The sequence below is a fragment of the Buceros rhinoceros genome, unplaced genomic scaffold (genome assembly GCF_000710305.1).
Source record: "Buceros rhinoceros silvestris isolate BGI_N320 unplaced genomic scaffold, ASM71030v1 scaffold355, whole genome shotgun sequence".
NCBI classification, from domain to species: domain Eukaryota; kingdom Metazoa; phylum Chordata; class Aves; order Bucerotiformes; family Bucerotidae; genus Buceros; species Buceros rhinoceros.
Genome location: NW_010410901.1, coordinates 43,729 through 55,870, shown reverse-complemented (window position 1 = coordinate 55,870; position 12,142 = coordinate 43,729). Strand labels below are relative to the sequence as shown.

Here is a 12,142-nt window from a genome sequence, read left to right as displayed (position 1 = left end):
AAATTCATAGTACTTTTTTCCATGGGTAGAATTGCTTAAGCTGCTTTTTCAAGTTGATAGATCACAAGCAGAGTAGGTGCCTTAGAGATATTAAGTAGTGTTGAGGATGTTGCTAACATGTTTTATTATAACCTGAACCCAAAGGGAGGAAAATAGCAAATTTAAATCTGATGAAATTGTTGTCCATCTATAGTTCTTAATTTCATGTAAATTCAGCTTGTAGATTTCAGTTTGTTTAAAAGTTTCTACTTCAGTAACCTTTTGGTGTTCCTAAGGTGTTCTTATCACAGAGGTTTAGAAGCTGGGTGGATGTTGCCTTAATTCAGGAGAAACAGGCAAATTCTTTCAAATTATGTTGCTTACTGCTTTTCAGAAATGAAGAATAAACACTTCTACAGGTGAAGGTAAAATTATTTGTCTAGTCTTTTCCTTATTTTTGTTTTAATGGTTGAGATATCAAGAAAACTGCTGATATACTGGTTTTCTTTGAAGAAGAAAGTTAGTAGAGATTTGTCTAGAGTGCAGTGGAAATGTATCCCTTAAGCTGTTTTTGAAGGATATGACTTGGGATGTTAGAGTATTGGATCTTCTAAAAACTCGGTGGATTCAGGGGACTTTGTTCACTGAACCTGATTATTTTCTAAGTTATGTGTAAGTTGAAAAGTGATTTCTCACTGCTACTAGGAGATGGGCTGAAGGGAGGAAGAAAATTGCCCCAAAATTATGTAATTATTTTGCTGTAGCCGTAACAAGGAAAGGAGCAAACTAGAAGGGGATGGTTGGACAAAAATAAGTTTTGTATCTCTCCTACCACTGATTACAACCCAAGCTGTTAAATCTAATTAGACTGAAATACAACCCCAGGAAAACAGCCTGTCTGTTAGCTGCTGGAGTAGTAACTTACTGAATTGTAATGTGAAAACTCAGAAGTTTGAATTTAATTTAAGCCACTCTGTTTCTGCCTTTTGCTTTCCTTTTTGATGGGTGGGTAACAGGTTTTCTTTCTAGAGCAGTTGTACTGTTTGCCCTGAAATTAAAGTTCAGTTTCTGAAATAAATTTGACAGATGTAATTAAAAATAAACTGCAAGCAGGTGACAGCAAAATAGCAAACAACTGTTATATTAGGCAATGTGTAAGTTAAAATTCTGAGTCAATCTTTTTCATTTTAATAATCAGTAATATCTTGGTGTTCTTTGAATAGTTCATTAGTAAAACAGTGCAAATCCTCGACTGTCACTAGTTTACTGCTCCTGAATTTTCCTTCTTGAGGTGTCATTTTATTAGTACCTTTTCAGAAGTAAAATTCTGTTACGAAGAAAACTGTATGCTTACAGTATGTTTCATCCTTTATTGGTTATTTGTCCCATTCCACTAATGTATGACACTTGGTCAGTTTATACTAACATTTTATGCTAATTTCTATGAAATTTTGTGTGATTGGTAACTTGGAGAAAAAGATGAAAACCTCTTTACGTTGGGACAATTATCCTGTGAATCAGACATTACAAAACAGTGCAGATGTTGCTGTCCCGGATAGGAGATGTGGTAGAAGGGGAGGGCAGGGAAGGAAAGGAGGCTTTGTAAGCTCTTTTGCTCATGGAGCTACACGTTCACTGTTGCAAAATACTTTTTTGGGGCCTGTAATGAGTATGTTATTGGGGAGTTTAGTAGTACAGTGATCAGGCTAGATTCTCTTTCTTTTGGAAGAATGCTTTGCATTCAACTTACGTGATGAATTTCTCAAAAATGTTACTGCACAGTTGGTGTATTCTCTGAGGCCATTGCTCTGATGGAAGAATTGCAAGTTTTCATGCTTTTGGCTGTCTGTGGAAGGCAGTCATATTTTATTTCAATACAGCAGGCCATAGCAGTGAAGAAAAATTGTGTTTTTTCATATTATTTTTACGTGTGGCAAATAAAAATGGCCGTGATAGTCCGTTCAGTTGCTGCCGAGATGTCGGGTATTGTGTTCCTATTGTGTTAATTTTTTTCCTCCCATATGCAGAGCTTTTGAAAGTGTTCTGCACAAAGATTTGCACTGAAGTATTTCAGCTAATATCTTTACACTTCACACAATTTTATTTAGACTTAGCCTGGATAAGTTTTGTTTTCACTGTTTAAACAAATCTTAATTAGTTATCCCCGTAATATATCATAAGCATAAACTATCTTGCGGTTTTCTCCATTAAAAATAGTGTCTGCCAGCTGGGCAGTGTTCAGTCTGCTGAGGAAGTTCAAGTTCTAATATTGTTTCTAGTTTAATAAATTTGATAGCATATTAGCAAAGAGGTGAAACATGGAGTCGTAGAACTGTATATGTGGAGTTGAAATTAGTTGAATGAACTTGCTTTTCTGCTGCCCAGTGTTTCTTTCCATATGCCTGGTTTCTGGGCACAGAGAAGACTGTCCCAGACCCCTTCCTGATTCCCTGTTTCCTCTGGAGGAGAGGACTGCCTTTGAGTTCCAGTTAGGGTGCTCATATTGCTAGGGAGCATTTTTTGTGCTTTCCTCTATATAAACTGCACTGACTCTTTTTATTTTGGACAAAAGGAGAGTTATGATATTAAGAGGGTATTCAACTGAAAAAGAAACATAAATGTTCTTTGTTGGACTGTATGAAGTTACCTGTGTATAGTGCAACGCTATACTGCACTGCTGCAGCTTCTGTGACTACTCTTTGTGCCTTGGCTGACCTTGAGTGTGAGTGGAGATGTGTGAACTTGTTTACTGCCTCATTTCTCAGTGTATGTTTGTTTGAAGAGGATGAAAGAAAGCAATTTTTAATTATATAATTTTTTTACTGTTTGATCCGGATTGTAGATTATCTTTTGAAAATAACTGTAATGTGTCTCAGTGTCCTGATTAGTTCATTTGTTGGAGGTTTTATGTACTACTGTATAATGTTATGAGCTAAAGAGTTTTAATTAGGCTAAGACACTGGGATGCCAGAGTGTGGAACGGATGGTGAATGGATTTGACTCTTCTAATCAAGCAACAAGAAAATTTATTTTAGCTGCTTACTAATGGATGCTGCAGTTGCTAGTACAGGTTGTATAGGTATTGGAAAGGAAATTTCTAGTTTCAGCTTGTTCTTGAAAGATGACAGGAGAAGAGAGAATCAGTTGCTTTATTAGTGCTGTCTGATACTTCACTAACTCAATTTCAGATTTTCTTAATTTCACAGAGTTGAAGTGTTAATGGAGACATTAAGTGTGGTAATTACTAGAGAAAGTTGGCTGTATTGCAGAATGGAATATTTTTATTTCACCCTATCTTATATCTGTTTTCCAAGTCCAGCGTAGTGTTGAAGCTTCATTGCAGTTCAGCTGTCTTGAATTCAGCAGTTTGGATCTGGAAACTACTTTAAAAAAAGTTGTTAAAGTGAGTCTTGGTGTGGCAGAATCTCAAATCTGTAGTAGGCATTAAGTCACAGCCTAGTTTTTGAATTGGTTCCCAGAACCACACTTCTTGTGCTTTCTGCTGAGTTTTGTGCATTACTGAGAAAGGTGTAAATGTTTTGTTGTTGGAAAGACTTGAATATAGTTATGATAATTTAACTTTGACTCTGACCTGTCCTATGACCTGTTCATCACTTGAAGTAGTGTTAGTGAAGGCTTCCTCACACAGTTGTACCACTACAGTTTTATGTAACTGTAGTGCTGACAACCTTCTTGGCCACCTTCCAGCTAGGAATAGCTCTCTCCAGATTTAACTGCTTCCAAAATAATGACTAAGCTGAAGAAAGTCACAGTGATGGTGCAGTAAACATTTCCATGGGAAGTTCTCTAATTGAATTGGGGGATTTATAACACAATATGAATTTCCCTATGCTGCATCAAAGGTGGATATTTGCAATTGTTAAAGTATGCTAAAAGCATTTTAAAAACAAATCTTTTTATCCCTCTTTCTTGAATAAAGTGGGACTAGTAAGGAAGGCCTAAATGTAAGAGGAAAGGGTGGCAAGTGCTCTAATGGCACATCTTAAGGGAGGGTAGTGTACTGTCTACCTTTTTCTGCCTGTTTCTAGGATATGGACTAATCTTCGTGATCCTGAACTCATGATCTGCTTTGCCAGGCATGCAGCTGGGAGACACAGAGCTGATTGCAAGTCACACCCACCTTAAAATGGCTTGAGCTTAGGATTTGCTAATGGTGAAAGCTAGCCTATAAGTAAGGAAAACTCCCCTTCCTTTCAGAGGTAGATGTCCACTTGTGGATTGCCCTCTGCATACCATTTTAACTTGGTGGTGATTTTTTTTTTTTTTTTTATTAATTGTTTAAGAAACTTCCCTGGAACACTGAGGGGGACATTGTGGATTGCCCTCTGCATACCATTTTAACTTGGTGGTGATTTTTTTTTTTTTTTTTAAGAGTTTGAGAAACTTCCCTGGCAACCTGAGTGGGTAATGCTTGTTGCTTGGCTGGGTTGTCAGAATTCCTAAGTGACTGCCATGCAGGTGTATGTACCTTTTTATACTGAGGCAGCAAGGCTTTAGTGTGTAGTTAATTTGGTGATATGTTTTTGGTGTTTCCGTATTTAAGCCGTTAACTTGCCTGAAGTGTCTAAAACTCTTGTTCTCCAGAGCATTATCTGCTTCAGTCTTGGAAGCTTCCCAAAAGCAAAAATCAGTCTGGCAGCCCTTTCACCTGCTCATTCCCTTGAAGTTTGGGTACTGATCCAAACATAAAGTGGTATTATGAATAAAATAAAATGGAGGTATAGGGTCTAGCTATATATAATTACACCCTGTAATTGTCCTAAACACCATTGGGTATGTACTTACAATTGGGTCTTGTAAAAGCCCTTGTCCTGGCAACCCAAGGCAGTCAGTATTGCTGGAGCAGCTATTATCAGTTTTCTTGCAGCTGAAGCCAGGTCTGGTGGGGCAGGGTCCCCAAGTCAGGGTGAGCCAATGGGTGTGCAGCCTGAGAGTTCTGCTAGAAGAACTGCAGCTCAGTGCGGAGAGGTCCAGCGGCTCCTTACAGAGAAACGGCGGCATAGGAGGCGTTTCTACTATCACGGCCAGCAGCGGGTGGGTGTGACTGCTGCAGCTGTTCTGATACTTGGTGTGAGGTGCCTTGTGACTCAGTACTGGCGCTGGGAACCAGAGTGGCAGGGAACAGTGTGATGTGGTGGGAGGGATGCTGCTGAGCTGTTAGACCATATGGGGGCTGAAAGTCTGCTCAGTGAGTTTGAGTGGTTTGTTTATGGGTCGGATAGAACTGGCTTTAAAGGATTTTACTGATGTAATATGTATGTTATTGGCTCTTACTCATGTTTGGGAAATGTGTGTTAGATTAGATTCACTGTGGCAGTGTATTTAAACCACTACAGTATGTAGAGATCACCAACTCCATCTTGCATATGCTGAACAAAGCATAGTGTTACTGCATCCATGGTAAGGGATTACAGTAAATGAATTACATTGGTGTTTTCTGAAGTTTTGAAGTGACTAATACCAAACTGTTCAAAGAAGCCATCTGGTAAATTTTCATCTTGTTTTTCCCTTTCATTTTACCTCATAGTGGAAATGAACTGTCTTAAGCAACCTACAGAAATACGTGAAGAAATTTTAATGATTTTTTCTCAGAGTTTGGGAATGGTGTAGTAAATAAAGACTATGATTAATGATTAATTGATAAGAAAATACTAAACTGCTATCTCACTCCATAATCAGTGTCTAAAACCAAAATTAGACTGTTGGTGTGAGTGAGAAATGCAGTCTTGTACTTAAAATATACTTCTTGCATACATTTAGGGGAATTATGTGTGTCAGTTTCTATAAATGTGTATAAAGTCTTAATTCTGGAATTTTCTAATGTACATAACAGGTAAAGTCACATGATTCACTAGAAGTTTAATTTTTTTGTTATTACACATGTACGTCACAAGCATGTATGTTGTAAACTTTGATAAGCTTAAGTTAACTCTCTAGTAAGTCGTTTCACCTGGCTCTGAGCATGCAGGATACTATGGGTGTAGGACTATGCGTTTTGCTTTTGAATGGCTGTATTTGAGGACAAGACTTCTTCCTCCCTGCCCCCCCCCACCAGGGAATGACATACGCTTTTAGCCAAAATAGTGTAGGAAAACATTCAGAGCTATTGATGGTTCAGGCTGCAGTAACGTGTGCAAGTTCATGTGTGTGCAAATCAGTCTTTAACTTTTGTAGGGTACTAAACACATCAGCCATGGTGTACCTCTTTGCTTTTGTGCTGGACTCTTTTTCCAACCTACAGGGTTAGAAGATGGGAAGAAGTAGTTTGAAATAGTAATTTTGTCAGTGCTTGCGTAGTCAGAAGGCTCAGAAGATGGAATTTGCATTATAATCTCTCCCATTCTGCACCATGATACATCATTTAGTCATCTTGTGCATGTGTGGATCTCAGAAGACTTAAAATATATTTGTTTTAATTGTTCCATTCACTCCCACTTATAAGCCCACTATCAGTGGACTGTTCTTTATTGTAGTTCCCTGTAAGATACAGTCTTTGTCATTTGCAAACACTTTGACTTCGTATTTAGATCATTATACAGTATGTGAAGCTAATGGTACCTAGCAGTGTCTCTGAGTATTTAGAAACTTCTTAGTAGGCAGAGGAAAAATAAAGGCAGGGAGAGTGGTGTATTGGGAATGCCTCTGTTTTTCTCTGAAATGTGTAGGAAACTGATTTTTCGTAGTTTGGTGTGATTTATGTGAACGTTTAAAACTTAGGAAGAGTAAATCATATAAAGAAGGATGGAAGCGCTTTTACTTATTATAGAGATGTTCGAGGAATAAGAGGCCTTAAGAGCAGAAAATTTAAAATAAGATTGCAAAGGGTTTAATGTATGGCCTTGTTTAATTGTAATTAGAACTATTCAGGTGTAATTGGTGACTTGAGCATAGGCACAAATATAGATGTAAAAGGTGATGAGAACTATCTCCCTTCTAACTTCCCAGCTGTTCTTTTGTGCTCAAGTGAGGAAGAAAATCAGGTTACCTTGTGAGAAGCAGTTAGGGAGACCAGAAGCAGGTGGCAGTTTGGAAAATACTGCTTTTGGTATTTGAGATGTCTACACGTATGTTGCAGAGATTAATGTGCGGGAAAAGTAATTTAATCTATGTTCATAAACAGAAATCATTACCTAGAACCTGTTACAAATAGTCTTAGAAGGTTAAGAAAACAGCATTGTTCCAGTGAGCTTAAGACCTGATTTTGTGTATCTGTGTAGTCTGATGATAAACATATTTAAACATTCTGACTTAATGTTGAGGAGAAAATGTCTCTTAATTTCTAAATTGATGTGTTAGGACTCTTCCAGCCACCAACAAATGTAAAGACTACTTTTTTTCTTTGTAGTGGAATGAAATTTGAGAGTAAGACTAGTGAAGGGACATACTGCATTATTGTAACTAGAAGGACAAAGTAAGCTTTAGGCTGTGCAAAAAAGAAATGGGCATGTGGTTTCCTGAAATACTTTTGCATCTGAACCATGCAGTGGTCCAGGCTATGGCCAACTTGTCTTAGCCCCTCCCTTCTCCTTTCCCCTTCTACCTCCTTTAGAATGCAGATGGTACATGTCTTTGAAAACATACATGGTGAATAGTCTTTCTTTTTTCCTTCAGGGACCAGTTACTCTCCACAAGAAAATTCACATAACCATAGTGCTCTTCATAGTTCAAATTCACATTCTTCTAATCCCAGCAATAATCCAAGCAAAACTTCTGATGCAGTGAGTATTTGCGACTGGTATTCATCCCTGTGTCACCCCATTCATGCACGCTACACTTCCATCATTTTGTCTGAAACAGGTGGCATGTACTTCCTGCTTCATTGAGTTTTCCAGCGTCAGTCAGTATTTTCTAAACATTGTAATCCAAGGTGCAGTTACATGTTGTAAAACTGTTCTAAATGAAAATCATTTGAGTTTTGAGGTATCTGTTCTGAATTTTAAAATACTAATTATTTAAATGAAGTAGATTTCATGAACTTTGGTAAATCTAGAGAAGGAAGTATGTTTTTACTTAAGATGCCTTGCACATTGTGAATTTTAGTCGCTTTATTATCCAGATTTTAGTAGTTAGGTTGGTGTTTGTTAAATATTGCGCTCAAAATAAAATAGATAAATTTGTGAAGTATAGAAAAATTTTTAAAAGATATTTTTTGAAGAAGTTCTAAGTTGCAAAAAGTCACTAAACTTATTGCTAGATTTGGTTTCAGGGTCAGTGGGAATAAAGCAGAGGAAACTTGCAGAATGCATCAGGAGTGTAGTGGTCACATCTTTTAACTATCAAAATGAAACAGGCATTTAGAGATGGTGTAAATGGAAAGCAGTGATATGGGGGCATATGTGGACACCATGTAGTTTTAAAAATGATAGAAGCTTTTAAATTTGTGTATTAAAACTCTCAAGTAGTCTTTTTTCCAATGCTATTCATATTTTAAAGGCTTATGATTCTGCGGATGATTGGTCTGAACACATCAGCTCTTCAGGCAAAAAATACTACTACAACTGCCGAACAGAAGTTTCACAATGGGAAAAACCAAAAGAGTGGCTGGAAAGGTATGTGTGTGTGTCTGTTTTCATTCTATGAAAAACAAGTATTCTTAAGATCATTTAAGAGCAGTTGAGCCTATCTAACAGATTACTGCAATAAAAGATTGTGCCAAGTCTACAGTGTTTCTACTCTTACTATGACCTCTGGCACCTATTTACTCTTGAGGTTCCAGGGTGGGAGGGGGACGTACAGTTGGTTTGGGTTTTTTGGTGGGGTGGGTTGTTTTTTGTTTGTTTGTAGGGTTGGTTGTTCTGGTTGTTTGGTTTTGCAGCATTTGAGAGCTGAACTGGTGTTTTGGGGGCTTTGACGAGCACTGGTGGAAGAAAGCAATGGCTGGAGTTTGTGTACCTCATCTGTAGTACCAAGCTCTTAGAATAGTTTAATTCCTCTCATGTTACTTCACCCGTAGAAAGTGTTATGTTATTAGATGACGTAAGTTCTTACTCAGCTTGTGTTTCTTTTCTTCAGAGAGCAGAGACAAAAAGAAGCAAGCAAAATGTCTGTTAACAGTTTTCCAAAAGATAGGGATTACAGAAGAGAGGTGATGCAGGCTACTGCTGCCAGTGGGTTCGCCAGTGGAAGTATGTGATTTTTTTTTTTTACAGTAATATATTCTTGCTTTGTTTGCATTACTGTTTTCTTTTCCAGACTTTAAAAAAACCTCCCTTTCCTTAGCTGTTTTTCTCACCTTTTTATATAAAAAGGCCAATGCGGATAGCACAGATAGCTCTCTCAAGTGTTTCTTCTTAAAATAAACTTGGACCATTTACTAGTGTAACGCTTGATGCTTTTCGTGGTACTCCTCCTTTCTGCAGCTTTTACTGTCTGATTTAATTATAGGCAGTTACTCTAGCATAGTTTATGGTATAGTTGGACTGTCGTGATCATTGACACCTGTGAGTGTCATATTCCAAGATTAAAAATAGAGATGCAGAAGTTTCTTCCAAAACCTTGATTTCACATCTGAAAATAATAAGCTAATTTAATGGGTTGTGATATCAGAGTTTTCAGAGGCTTGTGTAGAGTAGTGAAAGCATATTTTTACCATGCCAGTACTCTTAGCAAAGCCTTTCCCAGACTGTGAATTTCTGTTAGGCGGAATTTTTTTCCTGATGCCTTTAATCTTTGTCAAATTTTTCTGGGAAATGGTTGTTCTGTAAGACTCATTCTGTATGCTGATGTTTGGGTGAATTTGTAGCATAGTTCTCAGGGTGATTTAAAAGTAGAAGCCATCAGAAGTATTAATTCCCTCCCCTCCTCCCTTGCTTGGGACTTGACAAGGCAGAGATGTGTAAAGGGCAGTTTTTCTGTTTGTGCTGAAACATAACTGCATATGCTAAAATATACTGCATGCTACAAAAAGGTAGCAGAAATAAATATTGCAATAACTACTAGCTTTGTGGCAGGTGAAAATCTAGGAATCAATAAAAGGAATTACTCTGTATTTGCTTGGTGTGTTCCCTGTGTAGCATATTTTGAAGTCTGTGATCATGTGACAAATGTAGATTAGTCACTCATTTAATTTATAGTCCTCTTGGATTAATTCAATTGCAAGTAAATTCTTTGTAGTAGCACTCAAGTGACTTGAAATGTAATTGTTTGAAGGCTAGAATTTGAAACTATTAAATTATACTCGATGTTGAGGATTTTCAGTGAACAAAAGAAAAATGGTGTGAATTATCTCTTCATGCTAAATATAAGATGGAAATAACAGATTTTAATTTAGATTTTTTTAGGAGACTTGAAAAGTTAACTTGTCTGTAACACTTGTTATAAAGCAGCCTTGCATCAAAACACAGTGCTTAACCGGAACTCTAAATCAAGCAAAGGTCAGAGAAAATGCATTTTTGTCAGTGAGTAAAATTGAATTTTGCCTTTTTTGATGCTGATCCACATGAGGCGCTTTTTTTAATCATAAGCAGTTCAATCAGCTCTAGTTGTTGATGTGCAGCTGTATTAATCAGTCACTGCAATCTTAAATGAGGTTCTAATTTAATCTTTTTTTCTTACTGCAACGTTACTTGGGGAATCCTGAAAAAAGTGGAAGACAAGCATTCCAGTGACACCAGTAGCATGCTCCCACAGAATATTTTATCTCAAACAAGCAGGCACAATGACAGAGACTACAGACTGCCAAGAGCAGAGACTCACAGTAGTTCTACTCCAGTACAGCATCCCATCAAACCAGTGGTTCATCCAACTGCTACCCCAAGCACTGTTCCTCCTAGTCCATTTTCTCTACAATCTGATCACCAGCCAAAGAAATCTTTTGATGCTAATGGAGCATCTACATTATCAAAACTGCCTACATCCACATCTTCCATCCCTGCACAGAAAACAGAGAGAAAAGGTATGTCTAATGAAATACCTTCTAGTATTTGAGAGGTTGCACTGTATTTGCATTGCTTCTTAAAAGTATTTTACTTCCAGAATTTAAAGTTTTCCCTGTTGATTATGTGTGCTTAGAACCTGATTTCTGTTTTGCTGCGTTTATTTCCCCTTAAGCCACTTTTGCTCTATTTTACACAACTTCAAATTGACACTGCAATATTTGCTGTTTACTGGCTTATTCTGCAAATTATAATTCAAAATGATAATTTGAAAGATACATTTCAGTAGGACGTATTTTAATTTTTGTCCTTCCTCGTGTTGTTTTGTGTCTTTACCATTATTTGAGTTGGTAACGTAGATGTAGTTTCATCATTTGAAAGTCATTTTGGACCATTGTATTTTATGAACTTTGGTTACTCTTTGGAATGCCAGTGTCAAACTTTCAAATAAATGAAGTTCAATTCTTACAGAAAACAACACAGTTTTCTACACATCTGTAACAGCTATTATTCTGTTTTGATCTGTGTCTTGTGATATACTGGATTTTCAGTTCTAAAGCTGCTGAAAATTTGTATTTCTGTGTAATACATACCAGAAACAATTAGAGTCACCCAGTGAAGATCAGAACTTCACTGTGCATTGTTTGTGACCCTTCAAAAGTGTGTACTTTGACAGGATATGATTCATTACTAGGCAATAAGAGCTCAAGCAGCTTGTGAGAATGGAGATGTGTGTTATTAATGATAGTGTGATACTTCGGTGTAGTTCTGTCCTTAGAGAGTAACCTTGTGTAAGAAAACTCTATTTTGGGGACTTTGGGAGGGGAAAAAGTAATTTTTTATAAATGTGTCTGGTTTTAACTTAAAATATTGCTTAATTAGTATGACACAAGTCTTTTTTGAAAGATAGCTTGTTGCCCTGTTGATATTTGCAAGTCTGTCCAGTTACAGAAGAATAGTCCCCTGCTAAAAAGAAGACCAAAAAGACTCCAGTCTGTAATTGGTCTTACACTCTGCATTTGCTTTCCTTTATTAAAGAATTCCATTAAAGAGATGAGTATGCTTGGCCATCCAAAATGTCCAAACAGTGCCATACTCTGACAAATACTGCACTGTAAGGAAGTAGTGCGTGTAAAGAAATTTTCTGTTTTTCTTGAATTGGTACAATTTTTATGTGCCCTAGTCCATGAGTGTTGATTAGCAAGCCTTCCTCTATTCAAGACACAAAAGCAAGAAATAAGACGTACTAGTTTATGCAGGTTCTAGTT

General features: G+C 37.2%; 1 protein-coding gene across 2 annotated transcripts in view; it reads left to right on the top strand.

Moving 5' to 3' along the window:
- Positions 1-12,142, top strand: part of WAC (WW domain containing adaptor with coiled-coil) — a 61,755-nt gene that overhangs the window by 15,594 nt on the left and 34,019 nt on the right. Inside the window, exons 2-5 of one of the 2 annotated variants that reach the window (XM_010135756.1) lie at positions 7,612-7,718; positions 8,434-8,549; positions 9,013-9,125; positions 10,586-10,894. In XM_010135756.1, coding sequence (XP_010134058.1) covers positions 7,612-7,718; positions 8,434-8,549; positions 9,013-9,125; positions 10,586-10,894 — 645 coding nt within the window. The remainder of the gene's footprint in view (positions 1-7,611; positions 7,719-8,433; positions 8,550-9,012; positions 9,126-10,585; positions 10,895-12,142) is intronic. The other variant, XM_010135757.1, reaches the window with a different exon arrangement.